The sequence below is a fragment of the Mobula hypostoma genome, chromosome 15 (genome assembly GCF_963921235.1).
Source record: "Mobula hypostoma chromosome 15, sMobHyp1.1, whole genome shotgun sequence".
Lineage (NCBI taxonomy): Eukaryota > Metazoa > Chordata > Chondrichthyes > Myliobatiformes > Myliobatidae > Mobula > Mobula hypostoma.
The window spans coordinates 12,779,040-12,798,179 of NC_086111.1; the positions used below are offsets into that span (position 1 = coordinate 12,779,040).

At 44.0% G+C, this 19,140-nt stretch overlaps 1 protein-coding gene across 5 annotated transcripts in view; it reads right to left on the reverse strand.

Moving 5' to 3' along the window:
* The window catches only part of cacna2d2a (calcium channel, voltage-dependent, alpha 2/delta subunit 2a), a 1,072,053-nt gene that overhangs the window by 47,695 nt on the left and 1,005,218 nt on the right, over positions 1 to 19,140 (reverse strand). For all 5 annotated transcript variants that reach the window (XM_063067752.1, XM_063067753.1, XM_063067751.1 and 2 more), the window contains one exon: positions 12,432 to 12,503. In XM_063067752.1, the coding sequence (XP_062923822.1) occupies positions 12,432 to 12,503 (72 nt within the window). The remainder of the gene's footprint in view (positions 1 to 12,431; positions 12,504 to 19,140) is intronic.

A 19,140-nucleotide genomic window follows, 5' to 3' on the forward strand; every position in this document is an offset into this window, starting at 1 on the left:
ATTACAGCCTGTGAGACGGGGTACTATGGCAGTGTAACGATTAGCATGATGCTATTACAGCCTGTGAGACAGGGCACTACGGCAATGTAGTGGTTAGCGTGACGCTATTACAGCCTGTGAGACAGGGCACTACGGCAGCGTAACGGTTAGCGTGACGGTATTACAGCCTGTGAGATGGGGCACTACGGCAGCGTGACGCTATTACAGCCTGTGAGACAGGGCACTACGGCAGCGTAACGGTTAGCGTGACGCTATTACAGCCTGTGAGACAGGGCACTACGGCAGCGTAACGGTTAGCGTGACGGTATTACAGCCTGTGAGATGGGGCACTACGGCAGCGTGACGCTATTACAGCCTGTGAGACGGGGCACTACGACAGCGTAGTGGTTAGCGTGACGCTATTAGAGCTCGGGGCGTGCTGGAGTTCGGAGTTCAATTCTGGCACCATTCTGTAAGGAGTCTCTGCATGTCCACCTATCGAATGTGTGAGTTTTCCCTGGGGGCTCCAGGTTCCTCCCATGGTCCAAAGATGTACCAGGACGGTAAACTGGTCATTATAAATTGTCCTGTGGTTAGGTTAGGGTTAATCAGGGTTCTGGGTTTGCTGGGGTGACGAGGCTCAAAGGGCCAGATGGGTCAACTCCCTGCTGAATCATTAAATAAATAAATAAATAAAAACAAACAAATCTTTAAAAATTTAATGCTGTGCCATTTCTTAAATATCTGCAACCAGCCTGCAATTTTCAGTTTGATGTGATGGATCTTTGTTTCATGATCAGCGTACCGTTAAGCTGGAGATGAGACTAGGTGCAGTGGATGACCAGGACGTCTTCTGTGTCTTGTCATGCTCTACACATTCCACAACGCTTGCAAAGACCGTCTTCTTGACCGCTGGACTTTCCATTGGTCTCGTTCGCTCAATCCACCAGTGTCTATCTTCACATGCTGGGATAGACATCTCCCTATCTCACCGAGGGTTTGAGACCCATCGGCTACCCTCACGTGGTTTAACCAGCTTGTCGAAGCCGTTGCCTGGGGTGTGGCCGCTGTCGCATGCAAACAGCTACAAGGAGCCACAGGTGTACCATGCAGAAGGAACAGACTATTTCCCGAGCTTCCATCAAAACAAGGGGCCACCTGTTTGAGACAGGGATGAAATGCATTTTTCCTCAGGTTGTTTTCAGCCTTTGGCATGATCTTCTCTAAAAGGTATTGGAAACAAATCTAACTACTGTACAGCAGTGGTAGACACAGTCGCGATAAGTCTGAATCCGAGTCTGTTATAGGCTGGAGGCTAAAGGTGGCCTCCCCTGGGATTAGAGAGATGCGTATGTGCATGGGTGGGAGGGAATTGTAAGACCATAAGTCACAGGAGCAGAATTAGGCCATTCAGTCCATTGAATCTTCTCTGGCATTCCTTCATGGCTGATCCCATACAGCTGCCTTCTCGCCATAACTGTTGATTCCCTGACCAATCAGGAAACTCAATTTTTGCTTTAAATATACCTACAGACTTAGCCTCCACCGCAGTCTGTGGCAGCGCATTCTCCAGATTCACAGCTCTCTGGCTAAAAAAAATTCCTCCTTACCTCTGTTCTGAAGAGTCACTTCTCAATTTTGAGGCTGTGCCCTCTAGTTCCAGACACCCCCACCATAGGAAACATCCTGTCCACATCCACCTTATCTGGTTCTTTCAACATTCGGTAGGTTTCGACGAGCTTGTTTTACTGTTGTTGCTTTATTGCTTGTTGTGTTCTGTGTTGTTCTGCTGAGCATGGTGGCCATGTTCTGTTGGAGTTTGCGGCGACGTTTGCGACTGCCCCCAGAACATCCCTGGGTGTGTTGGTTGTCAATGCAAACAACACATTTCACTGTATGTTTCAATGTACAAGTGATAAAAAAACTTGAATCTTGAAGAAAGGGGGTGAAAGGTTATGTAGTTAGATGGGAATAGAGAAGATCCTAATCTGATCAATTGTGATTTTCTTCAGTGATGTAATGGGCTTGAGGGACTAAGGAGTTTTCACCTGATGCTAATTTGTACACTCATACACTTGTATATGACTGGTCTTGCTGATCTTCTGCACACTGGTGACCCTGGGACGCTGTTGTTGGGGGACTCAACAATAATACTGCCATAGAAAGTTGAAAGTTGACAGACTCTTGTCGGAGGTGGTCATTATTTGCTTGTGTGTCATGAATATTAGTTGCCACTTACAAGTTTATCATCTTCTGGATTTCATTTGCTGTATCCACAACCCTCAACTTTATTTTTTACTTCACCTGGAATGAATAGGACTGGCTCCAAGATGGAATGGATCTTGTGTGGAGGTTGAAATGGTTTATGCACCCAAGAACTCCAGTCCAATGTGGTTGTGAGCACTTCAGCCTTGTTTTCGTCATGCTGCCTCCCACCACTGCAAAGCCTGAGAGCGTCTTTGGAGTTAGGCACCATATTAAACTCTTTTCTTGAATATTGTCCCTACCTGACTGTCTCTTTACCCATTAATAAATTTATCTGATTTACAGTGGCCAGCCCCTGTCTTGTATGAAAATTAACCTTACCAAAGCTGCAATCTTTGTAATAAGAACAGAAAATGCTGGGAACACTCAGCAGGTCAGGCAGCATCTGTGGAAAGAGAAACAGAGTTAATGCTTCTGGTTGAAGACCTGACATAAGACTTGGGGAAATGGAGAAATCAGATTGCAGAGAAGGGGGGGGGGGCGCGGTGTGAAAGGAACAAAGGGAATGCCTGTGGTAGGACAGAGACCAAACTAGACTTGTTGCAAATGCCCCTTCTCTGCAATGTAACATGTATTTGATTTCTAACTTTCCTCAGTTCAGATGAGAGGTCATCAGCCTGAAATGTAAACTCTGTTACTCTTTTCGCAGAAACTGCCTAACCTGAGCAGTATCTCCAGCATTTTCCATTTGCAATTCAGATTTTCAACATTTGCATTGTTTGCCTTTTAATTTAAAATATTTGTAGCAATATTTTTTCTTTCAAACATAACATTATAAATGAAATAATTATGATCACATTTGATGAACACAAAGACTGGATGATTGTTAGATTAAGAGGTTTCCTAGCTTGTTGATTCTAGATCTTTCGATTGCGTATCACCATGCTGAATACATTCCAGGCATTCACTACCCTAGAAACTGCTCAGCCAAAATGCTTAGTTAAACTAATCCCATTAACCCACATTTGGCCCATATCTCTCTAGACCTTTCCTATCTATGTACATTGTTCAAATGTCTTTTAAACGTTGTAATCTACTCAAATCTACCACTTCCTATGGCAGTTTATTCCATGTACTCAGCGCCCAGTCGATGGGCTGAGTGGCCTAATTCTGATCTTATGCCTGATGGTAAAATCTTACCCTTCAGATCCCCTTTAAATCTTTCCCCTCTCACTTTAAAACTGTGCCTCTAGTTTTAAACCACCTTACCCTGTATGAAAGGCTGTGACCATCTATCCAATCTAGACCCCTCATGATTTTAAAAGCCTCTGTAAGGTCACCCTTTAGACTCCTTCACTCCAAAGAAAAAGTCAATTTCTCCTTAAACTCAAGCCCTCCAATTCAAGCAACATCTTTGTGAATCTTTCTGCATCTTCTCTTGCTAAATTACACCTTTACTATAACTTGTCGACCAGAGCTGCATCCAATACTGTGGTCTAACAGCTGTGGTCTAACCAACATTTTGAACAACTGTAGCTTGATGTGTCCGTTCTTCTCTTCAATGCCTTAGTTAATGAAGGAAAACATGCAATATGCTATCTTCACTAGCCTATCCAGCTGTACTGCCACTTTCAGGGAACTCTGTACGTGTACCATAAGATCTCTCTATTCAACAACACTCCAGTGACCACTATGTTATTGATTATAAAATAGTTATGAGAAAGATAGAACATGTCCACAGGTTAAAGTCCTGACCTTTTGCAGGCACATCTTTGGGGGCTTTAGGCAGGATCTGCTGTTGTCGACTGGGTGACTCTATTTAAAGGCAAAGGAACATTTGGCAAATGGAAAGCCTTTAAAAAAGCCATATCATGAGTCCAGAGCCACTACATTCCTGTTAGGGTGAAGGGTAAACAATCCAAGTTCAGAGAATCCTAGGTGATGAGAGATATTGAGGCTCTGGTCAGGAATGAGGAGGAAGCATACATTGCCTTTAGATATCAAGCTATAAATGAATCCTTTGCTGAATAGAAAAAGGTTAAGAATGGGCTTGCGAGAATCAGTAAGGCAAAGAGGGTATGAGATGGATTTGGCAGGCAGGGTTAAAGATAATCCCAAGAGATTTGTCAGTCATATTCAAATAAAAGTGTGACCGAGGCAAGTCTAGGTCCTCTTAAAGACCATTAGTGCCACCTATGTGTGGTGGCCGCGATCAAGGGTTCCTCAAACTCTTTTATGCCATGGACCATTAGACCATAAGACATAGGAGCAGAATTAGGCCATTCAGCCTATTGAGTCTGCTCCACCATTCCATCAAGGCTGATCCCAGATCCCACTCAACCCCATATACCTGCCTTCTTGCCATATACTTTGATGGCCTGACTGATCAGGAATCTATCAACTTCGCATTAAATATATGCACGGACTTGGCCTCCACTGCAGTCTGTGGCAGAGCATTCCACTGATTCACCACTCTCTGGTGAAAAAAAAATCCTCTTTACTTCTGTTCTAAAGGGTCGCCCCTAAATTTTGAGGCTGTGCTCTCTAGTTCTGGATAGCCCCACTACAGGAAACATCCTCTCCATATCTAACCTATCTAATCCTTTCAATATTCGATAGGTTTCAATGAAATCCTCACACATACTTCTAAATTCCAGTGAGTATAGGACCAACACCATTAAGCAAGGGGACCATGGAACCTCTGGCTGCAATTTTTACTAACTACTTCTTCTCAGAGTATACTAAGGAAAATATTGTGGATGCCAAAAAAATGAGGGTCTTGTATCACATGCATATTACAAGGAAAGAGGTATTGGCTGACGAAGGGTCTCGGCCCGAAACGTCGACTGTGCTTCTTCCTATGGATGCTGTCTGGCCTGCTGCGTTCACCAGCATTTTGTGTGTGTTGTTTGCAGTTTTGAAGCGCTTTTAGACTGGTACATCCCCAGACTTGCCTAAGTACAGTATACACAGATCTCAAAGGAGGACAGGCAAGAAATCGTGGAGGCCTGTGAAGAGATATTTACTTCACCGTTAGCCAATCGCGGAGTTCCAGAAGACTGGAGGGAGTTTTATGGTGTTCTATTGTTCAAAAGTGTAGCAAGGACAAGCCAGACAATCATAGGTTGATGAGAATTACAGTCTGACTTCAATTGTATGGAAGATCGAGAGGGAAATCTAAGGGACAACATCTACCACAACTTGGATTGTCAACACCTGATCATGAATAGTCAGCATGGTGTTGAGCGTGGGAGGTTATGTCTGATGAATCTATTGGAGATTTCTGAAGGGGTAACTAAGGGTGAATGTAGGGCAATGGATGTTGTTTATATGGATTTGAAGGCTCTTGACAATGTCCCACATGGCAAGCTGATCTGGAAGGTTAGGTTGCATGGGATTCAGTGGAAGCTAGAGAGGTATACTCAGAATTGGCTTGATGATAGGAAGCTGAGGGTGATATTTGATGATTGATTCTCTGACTGGAGGCTTGTGATCAGTAGGATGGCCAGGCTCAGCATTGAGATTTATGGTTATTCATGATTTGTGCAAATACAAATTAAAGTAAACATGAATATGAATTGATTTTGGATTAGGAATGCACAATTAGCAAGTTTGCTGATGGTACAAATTAGGAGGTCTTGTTGGTAATGAAGCAGGTTGCAATGAATTGCAAATATCTTGATCAGTTAGGGAGATGGGCTGAGGAGTAGCAAATGGATTTTAACTTAGATAAGTGTGAGGTGATGCATTTTTGCACTGTCAAACTAGGATAGAATTTCAATAGTGGTCAGAGACTTTTGCAGAACAGAGGAACCTGAGAGTAGTGCACAGTTCACTGACAACAGTACTCAAGTAGACAGGATGGTGAAGAAGGCACTGAGTTTAGGAGTAGGCACATTATGTTTACTTTAGAGATACAGTGCAGAATAAGTGAGCCACACGGCCCAACAACCCCCAATTTGACCATAGCCTAATCACAGGACAATTTACAATGACTACTTAACCTACTACATGCACATGTTTGGACTATGTGAGGAGACCAGAGGACCCGGAGAAAACCCACGCATTCCACGGGAAGGACTAAGAATCTTTACAAAGGACACTGGGATTGAACTGTGAACTCTGATGCCCCGAGCTGTAATAGCTCGTGCGAACTGCCAAGCTACTGTGGCACCTTGTTTCCATGCTCTGTTATTCTATGGCTCTATGAATCCCCAGGGCCCTGCAATCACTGTGTATGTCCTGGCCTGGTTTAACTTCCCAAAATGCAATTTAGGTTGCAGTTATATAAATTGTTGGTGAAGCTGCAAGCTGCAGGATTGTGTACAGTTTCAGTCACCGTCCACCCAGTTGGAGATGGAGCAGAAAAGATGCTGCCTGGATTAGAGGGCATGAGTTATAGGCGGAGGTTGGTCATACTTGATCATTATTCCTTAGAATGACCTCAAAGAAGTTCATAAAATCGTGAAGGATATGTATAAGGTGCATAATCACAGCCCTTTCCCCAGTGTTGGAAAGTCCAAAGCTAGAGAGTACAGGTAGTTTAAGAGAAGAGACATCTAAAAAAAGGACCTGAGAGGTAATTTCTCTGCACTGAGGACAGTGAGTACTTGGAATGAGCTGCCAGAGGAAGTGATTGAGGCCGATGTTATTGCAACATTTACGAGGCATTTGGATAGGTACATGGAAGGCAGGGACTAGGAGGCCTTTAGGGTGAACATGTGCAAGAGGGATGCTGGGTCAAAGGCCCTGTTTCTGTACTGTGTCATTCAATGACTCTATGAAAACTCAGGGCCCAACTATCACTGCATATGCCCTGGCCTGATTTAACTTCTCAAAATGAGTCACTTTGCACTTGCCTAAGTTTAGTTCCATCTGCCATTCCTTTGCCCACTTTTTTATTTGATCGATAGCTTGTTGTAAAATTATTGTCCTCACTCTTCACTATAGCACCAACCTTGGTGTCTTGTGCAGATTTACTAACTATGCCACCTACATTCCATCTAAACCATTAATATAGGTGACAAACAGCAGTGGATCCAGCACTGAATCTTGCTGGTTACAAGACTCCAATCTGAAAAACAACCCTTCGCTGAATCCTATCACCAAGCCATTATTGTATCCAATTGCATAGTTCATTCTGGACCCTATGTATTTTTGGACCAGACTAGCAGATTGAACTTGGCCAAATATATTGTTGAAGTCCATGTAACGATGTCTACCATCTCACCTTCATCAAACTTCTTGGTCACCTCTTCAAAAACTCAACCAAATTTGTGAGACATGACCTCCATTCTCTCATGAAAAAACATGTTAACTATCCCTAATCAGTTGTTGCCAACTACAAAACCTGCCTCTCTGAATCACCTCCAGTAACTTTTCCAGCACTTATGTTAGGTTCACCTAGTCCAGCACCTAGATGCAAGTACAAAGGAAACACACCAGCATCTCTACTTTGCTAGATGTTTAAGTTGATTTGGCATATCACTGAAGATCCTGATAGACATAGACAACTGCACAGTGGAGGGCTTTCTGACTGATTGCATCATAGCTTCCTATGGAGACTCCAGTGCAAGAGATACAGAGAGTGGTGGACTCTTCCAGTTCCATATACAGGTACAGCTCTCCCACCCACTGTGGACATCTACAAGAGGTGACACCTCAAGATGGTGACATCCTTCCTTACATACCACTGAGCTCAAATACAAGGAGTGCTGCCACAAAAAAGCAACATCTATCATCAAGGAAGGTGGAGCCCCCACCTCCGGGCTATGCCCCCTTCTCATTGCTGCCATCAAACATGAAGAACAGCAGCCACAATGATCCACATGCCAGGTTCAACCACAGCTTCTTCCCATGGTCATCGGCATTTTAAGTCAAAGCATGGGATAGGGAGTAAACATCTTAAATGGGACCTGCCTGCAGAAGGATCCTAGTGTCAGGCTTCATGGCTATGGACTTGGTTGGACATGGTTCCTTTGGTAAGGAAGAACCCGTCCATGTGCACAACGTCTTGGTCATTGTTTAATAACATTGTGCATATCCAGTTTTATGTGTACAAGTGTGACATGTCGATATCTTCTATCACAAATGTTATCACTTATCTAACTCATGTGATAATTACAATCAACACACATCAAAGTTGCTGGTGAACGCAGCAGGCCAAGCAGCATCTGTAGGAAGAGGTGCAGTCGACGTTTCAGGCCGAGACCCTTCGTCAGGACTAACTGAAGGAAGAGTGAGTAAGGGATTTGAAAGTTGGAGGGGAAGGGGGAGATCCAAAATGATAGGAGAAGACAGGAGGGGGAGGGATAGAGCCAAGAGCTGGACAGGTGATTGGCAAAAGGGGATATGAGAGGATCATGGGACAGGAGGTCCGGGAAGAAAGACAAGGGGGGGGGACCCAGAGGATGGGCAAGAGGTATATTCAGAGGGACAGAGGGAGAAAAAAGAGAGTGAGAGAAAGAATGTGTGCATAAAAATAAGTAACAGATGGGGTACGAGGGGGAGATGGGGCCTTAGCGGAAGTTAGAGAAGTCGATGTTCATGCCATCACGTTGGAGGCTACCCAGACGGAATATAAGGTGTTGTTCCTCCAACCTGAGTGTGGCTTCATCTTTACAGTAGAGGAGGCCGTGGATAGACATGTCAGAATGGGAATGGGATGTGGAATTAAAATGTGTGGCCACTGGGAGATCCTGCTTTCTCTGGCGGACAGAGCGTAGATGTTCAGCAAAGCGGTCTCCCAGTCTGCGTCGGGTCTCACCAATATATAAAAGGCCACATCGGGAGCACCGGATGCAGTATATCACCCCAGTCGACTCACAGGTGAAGTGATGCCTCACCTGGAAGGACTGTTTGGGGCCCTGAATGGTGGTAAGGGAGGAAGTGTAAGGGCATGTGTAGCACTTGTTCCGCTTACACGGATAAGTGCCAGGAGGGAGATCAGTGGGGAGGGATGGGGGGGACGAATGGACAAGGGAGTTGTGTAGGGAGCGATCCCTGCGGAATGCAGAGGGGGGGGGAGGGAAAGATGTGCTTAGGGGTGGGATCCCGTTGGAGGTGGCGGAAGTTACGGAGAATAATATGTTGGACCCGGAGGCTGGTGGGGTGGTAGGTGAGGACCAGGGGAACCCTATTCCTAGTGGGGTGGCGGGAGGATGGAGTGAGAGCAGATGTACGTGAAATGGGGGAGCTGCGTTTAAGAGCAGATTTGATAGTGGAGGAAGGGAAGCCCCTTTCTTTAAAAAAGGAAGACATCTCCCTCTTCCTAGAATGAAAAGCCTCATCCTGAGAGCAGATGCGTTTTTGCAAGAGACAGGATGAGAAGAGGAATAGTCCAGATAGCTGTGAGAGTCAGTAGGCTTATAGTAGACATCAGTGGATAAGCTGTCTCTAGAGACAGAGACAGAAAGATCTAGAAAGGGGAGGGAGGTGTCGGAAATGGACCAGGTAAACTTGAGGGCAGGGTGAAAGTTGGAGGCAAAGTTAATAAAGTCAACGAGTTCTGCATGCGTGCAGGAAGCAGCACCAATGCAGTCGTCGATGTAGCGAAGGAAAAGTGGGGGACAGATACCAGAATAGGCACGGAACATAGATTGTTCCACAAACCCAACAAAAAGGCAGGCATAGCTAGGACCCATACGGGTGCCCATAGCTACACCTTTAGTTTGGAGGAAGTGGGAGGAGCCAAAGGAGAAATTATTAAGAGTAAGGACTAATTCCGCTAGACGGAGCAGAGTGGTGGTAGAGGGGAACTGATTTGGTCTGGAATCCAAAAAGAAGCGTAGATCTTTGAGACCTTCCTGATGGGGGATGGAAGTATATAGGGACTGGACATCCATGGTGAAAATAAAGCGGTGGGGGCCAGGGAACTTAAAATCATCGAAAAGTTTAAGAGCATGAGAAGTGTCATGAACATAGGTCGGAAGGGATTGAACAAGGGGTGATAAAACCGTGTCGAGGTATGCAGAAATGAGTTCGGTGAGGCAGGAGCAAGCTGAGACAATAGGTCGACCAGGACAGGCAGGTTTGTGGATCTTGGGTAACCGGGTCAACTGCTTGGAAGGCAGCTATGCTCACCACTATACCACCATCGCTTCTCTAACTTCTCTAACTTCCGCTAAGGCCCCACCTTCCCCTCGGACCCCATCTGTTACTTATTTTTATGCACACATTCTTTCTCTCACTCACTTTCTCCCTCTGTCCCTCTGAATATACCCCTTGCCCATCCTCTGGGTCCCCCCCCCCTTGTCTTTCTTCCCGGACCTCCTGTCCCATGATCCTCTCGTATCCCCTTTTGCCTATCACCTGTCCAGCTCTTGGCTCTATCCCTCCCCCTCCTGTCTTCTCCTATCATTTTGGATATCCCCCTCCCCCTCCAACTTTCAAATCCCTTACTCACTCTTCCTTCAGTTAGTCCTGACGAAGGGTCTCGGCCTGAAACGTCGACTGCAACTCTTCCTACAGATGCTGCTTGGCCTGCTGCGTTCACCAGCAACTTTGATGTGTGTTGCTTGAATTTCCAGCATCTGTAGAATTCCTGTTGTTTGCGTTGATAATTACAATGTTGTGTTTTGAAATCTGCATTTTCATTATTTTATGCAGAGTAGGAAATCATAACACTTTTCAGGAAGTGGTTTATAAGCTAACCATTAAAAAGATCTGTACTTAAAGTCTGTAGATTTCTTTACTTTGCATTCAATAACATAGAAACCATAGAAAAACTACAGCACAGAAACAGGCCTTTTGGCCCTTCTTGGCTGTGCCGAACCATTTTCTGCCTAGTCCCACTGACCTGCACACAGACCATATCCCTCCATACACCTCCCATCCATGTACCTATCCAATTTATTCTTGAATGTTAAAAAAGAACCCGCATTTACCACCTCGTCTGGCAGCTTATTCCATACTCCCACCACTCTCTGTGTGAAGAAGCCCCCACTAATGTTCCCTTTAAACTTTTCCCCCCTCACCCTTAACCCATGTCCTCTGGTTTTTTTCTCCCCTTGCCTCAGTGGAAAAAGCCTGCTTGCATTCACTCTATCTATACCCATCATAATTTTATATACCTATCAAATCTCCCCTCATTCTTCTACGCTCCAGGGAATAAAGTCCTAACCTATTCAACCTTTCTCTGTAACTAAGTTTCTCAAGTCCCGGCAACATCCTTGTAAACCGTCTCTGCACTCTTTCAACCTTATTTATATCCTTCCTGTAATTTGGTGACCAAAACTGCACACAATACTCCAAATACGGCCTCACCAATGCCTTATACAACCTCATCATAACATTCCAGCTCTTATACTCAATACTTTGATTAATAAAGGCCAATGTACCAAAAGCTCTCTTTACGACCCTATCTACCTGTGACGCCACTTTTAGGGAATTTTGTATCGGTATTCCCAGATCCCTCTGTTCTGCTGCATTCCTCAGTGCCTTACCATTAACCCTGTATGTTCTACCTTGGTTTGTCCTTCCAACGTGCAATACCTCACACTTGTCAGTATTAAACTCCATCTGCCATTTTTCCAGCATGCCCACAGGTCTACACAGAAATCCCACCAGAATCCCAAACTCTTTTCTATCCTATATGTTTTTACACATTAGTTCAGAGATTCTTTAATTCCAATAAAATTGAAGGAGAATAAATACTTCTCATAGAACAGACCAGAGGTGTTCACATTGGATTATTTTAAGCACTTACTGGAACTTTGAAGTAGAAGTCTATAGATAGGCAGTTACAGGTCTAGATACACACACTGCATGACAAGTTCCAAACCACATCATATGCCGCTGGTGTTTACAAAACACAGAACCTGACTTGTTATACGTGTAGACCATAGTGGGTTAATTGGTTATGAAGATACCTCTTTAAGAATTAAAAAACAACCTATTGCTGGGCAATGCCAGAGTTGAAAGTTTTTGATTTCTGTTTTCACATTTTGTATGGGTATGCATATTTATAGCTCAAGTGAATGTGCTAGTAAAATTCAGAAAAAAACTAGTATCTCAGACAGGGGTGTGAGCTTTAATGCATTACTTATATATAACCAGTAGAACAACTGTAATTTGTGCAAGACTATTGTAATCTGTACCTGTATTATGCCAGTGTTGACTGTACTGCTTTCAGTAGTAGGAAGACTGCATTTTAACAAAGGACATGCAGTGCATTAATACAATTACTGGCTGTAGATTCAACGTGAGCATCCAGCCAAGGCGTACAGTCGACTGCAATGTTTTATTACCTGACTCCAATGTTCCGGTTGGTTGGACATGATCAGGAAACCGCCATCATCAATCAGCACACACAACAGATCCTGAAAATCAATAATTGAAAGTAGTGAGATCAGACATTTGTCAATCAGTTCACTAATTGGCTAACAATTGCTTTAGATTTACCTTCATTAAAATTTCAGCCAAAGAAGGTCAAAGTTCAAAGTAAATTTATTATCAATCTACGTATATGTCACCATATACAACCCTGAGATTCGTTTTTTTGAAGATATTTACAGTAGAACACAGCAATACAATAGAACTCATGAAAATCTACACACACAGAGACTGACAAATTAATGTGCAAAAGGAAACAAATCATGCAAATAAGCAAACAAAAATAAATAAATTAATAAGTTGCCATGAAAACAGGGCCTTCAATCAGATATAATTATTAATTGCCATTATTAATGACCAATGGCATATACAGTATTGGCAACTTCAAAAGTGATTTAACTCCTTCCTTGCTCCAGAAACATCTGGACACCCTTTTCACTATATTGAGGGCCTAAGATACTCATCTTGTTACTTGTTGCTTCAGGTTCATACACTGAAGGGAAGTCAGGGTTGTCTTTCTCAACCACCTATTGGCAGAGATAATGAGTACCAGCAAACTGTGTTCCCACCATCTGTTTTAAGGCCACAGCTGCACAGGAGAACCACCTGAACCACAGTTCACAACTGTACTGTGTGCTGTAGCACTTTTTTTATTCGCAGTTATTTTGTAAATAACACTATTCGTTGCATTTCTGGTCAGATGCTAAATGCATTTCATTGGCTTTGTATCTGTACTTGGCACAATGACAATAAAGTTGAATCTAATCTAATCTAGAGAAGATGAGCAGGCTATTCAGAAGGACAGACCCAATTGATAGCCCGTCAGTGCCTTCAATGTCTGCCTACAAAAGGTCCAGTTAATGTACCTGCCACCCCACCCCACCCAATTCACTCTGCATCTGGTAGATAAGAAATATGAAGATGGGGCTAAAGTATAGTCACAATCTTAGAAGCTGCCTCTTCAAGTAATGAAACAGAGAACTGTGCAGATATGGGAGAATTTCACAGAGCTTGTGAACCTCCTTAAAAAGCCATTTCCGTAAGACCATAAGACAAAGGAGCAGAAGTCGGCTGTTCGGCCCATCGAGTCTGCTCCGCCATTTTATCATGAGCTGATCCATTCTCCCATTTAGTCCCACTCCCCTGCCTTCTCACCATAACCTTTGATGCCCTGGCTACTCAGTTACCTATCAATCTCTGCCTTAAATACACCCAATAACTTGGCCTCTACTGCTGCCCGTGGCAACAAATTCCATAGGTTCACCACCCTTTGACTAAAAGAATTTCTTTGCATTTCTGTTCTGAATGGGCACCCTTCAATCCTTAAGTCCTGCCCTCTCGTACTAGACTCCCCCATCATGGGAAAATGCCTTTCAACATTTGAAATGTTCCTATGAGGTCTCCCCTCATTCTTCTAAACTCCAAGGAATACAGTCCAAGAGCAGACAAAAGTTCCTCATATGTTAACCCTCTCATTCCCAGAATCATTTCATGTGATTACTCCATGAAACAGTCTCCAATACAGGTCCCCAATGCACGGAGAATGGTCACCCATGCAGGAAACCCTCCACCTGGGGACCCTCATGTCACAGAGCAACCATGTATGTCTGGAAAGCAAGTGGAGACAAAAGGAAATGGAGTACGGGCACATAAGAACAGTATGGAGGGGCTTTCCAAAGATACCGACTGGTTGAGTCCATTGATACTTTGGTCAGTTCTGGCTAATCAAGATCAGGACAGGTCAGCGATCAGGGGTCTTGTGATGCAGCAAGAAGATGGAGTGGGCATTTATATTGTCTATCCAGGATAACTCAATGCTGATTCTCCTCAGGTGGAGGGAATGGAAGTCCTATAACTGAAGGCATTGTGCATAAAAAAAATTGTAAAATACTGAGCTAAAATGGAACTGGTAACAAAATTATAAACTATACTGGATGTTTAATCTGATAAAATAGCCCAAGGCACTTCCCATGGATGGGTGGAGAGGCAGGTATCAAGCAACGTTTATAAAATATCTGGAGGAGCACATGGATCAGCAAGGTATAGTAGGCAACAATCAACTGTTGCAAAATGAGATTACCAGATGAATACTTGATGGCTGGCATGGGCACAGTGTATTGAGAAGCCTTTTTCTGTGCTGTGTAACTCTGGAGTATTACGAACTGAAATTTGATTGACTAACACACACAAAATGCTGGAGGAACTCAGCAGGTCGGGCAGTATCTAAGGAGAGGAATAAACAGTCATTGTTTTGGGCCGAGACGCTTCACCATGTCTGGAAAGGATGGGAGAAGAAGCCAGAATAAGAAGGTGGGGGGAAGTGGAGCGGTACAAGCTGGCAGTTGATAGGTGAAACCAGGTGAGAAAGGGGAGAAGATGGGTGGCTGGGGGAAAGAGGCTGAAGTGAGAAACTGGGAGGTGAGAAGTTGAAGAAGAAGGAATCTGGTAAGAGAGAAGAGCGGACCATGGGAGAAAGGGGAGGAGCAGGGTAGCAGAGAGATGTGAAAGGCAGGTGAGGTGAAGGTGTAAGAGAGGAGCCAGAATGAGGAAGGGAGGGAGTGAAGTTAAAAAAATCAATGATCATTGTGTCAGGTTGGAGGAATATCAGGAGTTGCTCCTCCAATCTGATAGTGGCCTTATTGTGACAATAGAGGAGGCCATGGTCCGACCTGTTGGAGTCGGAATGGGAAGTAGAATTAAAAATGGTTGGGCACTGGGAAATCTGACCTGTTGTGATGGATGCTGCCTGACACCCTGACCAGGGGAACCATCCTCTCCACATCCACCCTATCTAGTCCTTTCAACATTCAGTACGTTTCAATGAGATCCCCACGCATTCTTCTAAATTCCAGTGAGTACAGGCCTAAAGCTGCAAAATGCTCCTCATATGTTAACCCCATCATTCCTGGAATCATAATTGTGAATCTCCTCTGGACTCTCTCCAATGACAAACACATCTGTTCTGAGATATGGAGCCCAAAACTGTTGACAATACATCAAGTGCAGCCTGACTAGTATCTTATAAAGCTTCAGCAATATCTCCTAGTTTTTATATTCTATTCCCTTTGAAATAAACCCCAACATTGCATTTGCCCTCTTTACCACAGACTCAACCTGTAAATTAATCTTCTGAGAGTCTTGCACGAAGACTCCCAAGTCCCTTTGCACCACTGATGTTTGAACCTTCTCCCCATTTAGACGATAGTCCGCACTATTGTTCCTTTTACCAAAATGCATTATCATACATTTCCCAACACTGTATTCCATCTGCCACTTTTTTGCCCATTCTTCCAATTTGCCTAAGTCCTGCTGCAATCACATTGCTTCCTCATCACTACCTACCCCTCCATGCATCTCATCAATTCCATTATCTAAATCACTGACAATGTGAAAAGTAGAGGTCACTATACTGACCCCTGAGGAACACTGCTAGTCACTAGCTGCCAACCAGAAAAGGCCCCTTTTATTCCCGCTCACTGCCTCCTGCCAGTACCTTTCCTGTAATGCCATGGGATTTTATCTCATTAAGCAGCCTCATGTGTGCCACCTTATCAAACGCCTTCTGAAAATCCAAGTAAATGACATCCACTGCCTCTCCTTTGTCCTCCCTGCTTGTTACTTCCTCGAGGAACTCTTAACTGATTTGTTAGGCAAGATTTCCCCTTATAGAAACTGTGCTGACTTGGATTTATTTTAATATTAGACTCTAAGTACCCCGAAACCTCATCCTTAATAATGGACTCCAACACTGTTCCAACCACTGAGGTTAGGCTAACTATATAACCATATAACAATTACAGCACAGAAACAGGCCATCTCGGCCCTTCTAGTCCGTGCCGAACTCCTACTCTCACCTAGTCCCACCGACCTGCACTCAGCCCATAACCCTCTATTCCTTTCCTGTCTATATATCTATCCAATTTAACTTTAAACGACAACATCGAACCTGCCTCAACCACTTCTGCTGGAAGCTCGTTCCACACAGCTACCACTCTCTGAGTAAAGAAGTTCCCCCTCATGTTACCCCTAAACTTTTGTCCTTTAACTCTCAACTCATGTCCTCTTGTTTGAATCTCCCCCAGTCTCAATGGAAAATGCCTATCCACGTCAACTCTATCAATCCCCCTCATAATTTTAAACACCTCTATCAAGTCCCCCCTCAATCTCCTATGCTCCAAAGAATAAAGATCTAACTTGTTCAACCTTTCTCTGTAACTTAGGAGATGAAACCCAGGCAACATTTTAGTATATCTCCTCTGTACTCTCTCAATTTTATTGACATCTTTTCTATAATTCGGTGACCAGAACTGTACACAATACTCCAAATTTGGCCTTACCAATGCCTTATACCTGTTGAGGCCAGTTCATTGGCTATATTTAAGAGGGAGTTAGATATGGTCCTTGTGGCTAGGGGGATCAGAGGGTATGGAGGGAAGGCTGGTGCAGGGTTCTGAGTTGGATGATCAGCCATGATCATAATAAATGGCGGTGCAGGCTCGAAGGGCCGAATGGCCTACTCCTGCACCTATTTTCTATGTTTATACAATTTCAACATTACATCCCAACTCCTATACTCAATGCTCTCATTAATAAAGGCCAGCATACCAAAAGCTTTCTTCACCACCCTATCCACATGAGATTCCACCTCCAGGGAACTATGCACCATTATTCCTAGATCCCTCTGTTCTACAGCATTCTTCAATGCCCTACCATTTACCATGTATGTCCTATTTTGATTAGTCCTACCAAAATGTAGCATCTCACATTTTTCAGCATTAAACTCCATCTGCCATCTTTCAGCCCACTCTTCTAACTGTCCTAAATCATAGGAGATTAGTGTGCAAACTTAAAGCACACGGTATTGGGGGTAAGGTATTGGTGTGGGTGGAGAATTGGTTAGCAGACAGGAAGCAAAGAGTGGGAATAAACGGGACCTTTTCAGAATGGCAGGCGGTGACTAGTGGGGTACCGCAAGGCTCAGTGCTGGGATCCCAGTTGTTTACAATATATATTAATGACTTGGATGAGGGAATTAAATGCAGCATCTCCAAGTTTGCGGATGACACGAAGCTTGGCGGCAGTGTTAGCAGTGAGGAGGATGCTAAGAGGATGCAGGGTGACTTGGATAGGTTGGGTGAGTGGGCAAACTCATGGCAGATGCAATTTAATGTGGATAAATGTGAAGTTATCCACTTTGGTGGCAAAAATAGGAAAACAGATTATTATCTGAATGGTGGCCGATTAGGAAAAGGGGAGGTGCAACGAGACCTGGGTGTCATTATACACCAGTCATTGAAAGTGGGCATGCAGGTACAGCAGGCGGTGAAAAAGGCGAATGTATGCTGGCATTTATAGCGAGAGGATTCGAGTACAGGAGCAGGGAGGTACTACTGCAGTTGTACAAGGCCTTGGTGAGACCACACCTGGAGTATTGCGTGCAGTTTTGGTCCCCTAATCTGAGGAAAGACATCTTTGCCATAGAGGGAGTACAAAGAAGGTTCACCAGATTGATTCCTGGGATGGCAGGACTTTCATATGAAGAAAGACTGGATGAACTGGGCTTGTACTCGTTGGAATTTAGAAGATTGAGGGGGGATCTGATTGAAACATATAAGATCCTAAAGGGATTGGACAGGCTAGATGCGGGAAGATTGTTCCCGATGTTGGGGAAGTCCAGAACGAGGGGTCACAGTTTGAGGATAGAGGGGAAGCCTTTTAGGACCGAGATTAGGAAAAACTTCTTCACACAGAGAGTGGTGAATCTGTGGAATTCTCTGCCACAGCAAACTGTTGAGGCCAGTTCATTGGCTATGTTTAAGAGGGAGTTAGATATGGCCCTTGTGGCTACAGGGGTCAGGGGGTATGGAGGGAAGGCTGGGGCGGGGTTCTGAGTTGGATGATCAGACATGATCATAATAAATGGCGGTGCAGGTTCGAAGGGCCGAATGGCCTACTCCTGCACCTATTTTCTATGTTTCTATGTTTCTCTGCAAGCTTTGAAAACTTACCTCATCATCCACAACACCACCTATCTTAGTATCATCTGCATACTTACTAATTCGATTTACCACCACATCATCCAGATCATTAATATATATGACAAACAACAATGGACCCAGTACAGATCCCTGAGGCACACCACTACACACTGTCCTCCAATCTGACACACAGTTATCCACCACTACTCTCTGGCATCTCCCATCCAGCCGCTGCTGAATCCATTTTACTACTTCGATATATTAATGCCTAACGATTGAACCTTCCTAACTAACCTTCCGTGTGGAACCTTGTCAAAGGCCTTACTGAAGTCCATATAGACAACATCCACCGCTTTACCCTTGTCAACTTTCCTAGTAACCTCATCAAAAAATTCAATCAGATTTGTCAAACATAACCTTCCATGCACAAATCCATGTTGACTGTTCCTAATCAGACCCTGTCTATCCAGATAATTATATATACCATCTCTAAGAATACTTTCCATCAATTTACTGTCACATACCTCGTGACAGGGATTAAGAAACCAGCAGAAATAGAAACCACTTTGGAGTCCAGTATTGCTATAAGCTACTAATATTTATTAGTAACTACGCAATACAGTAATATCAATGTAAATAAATCACA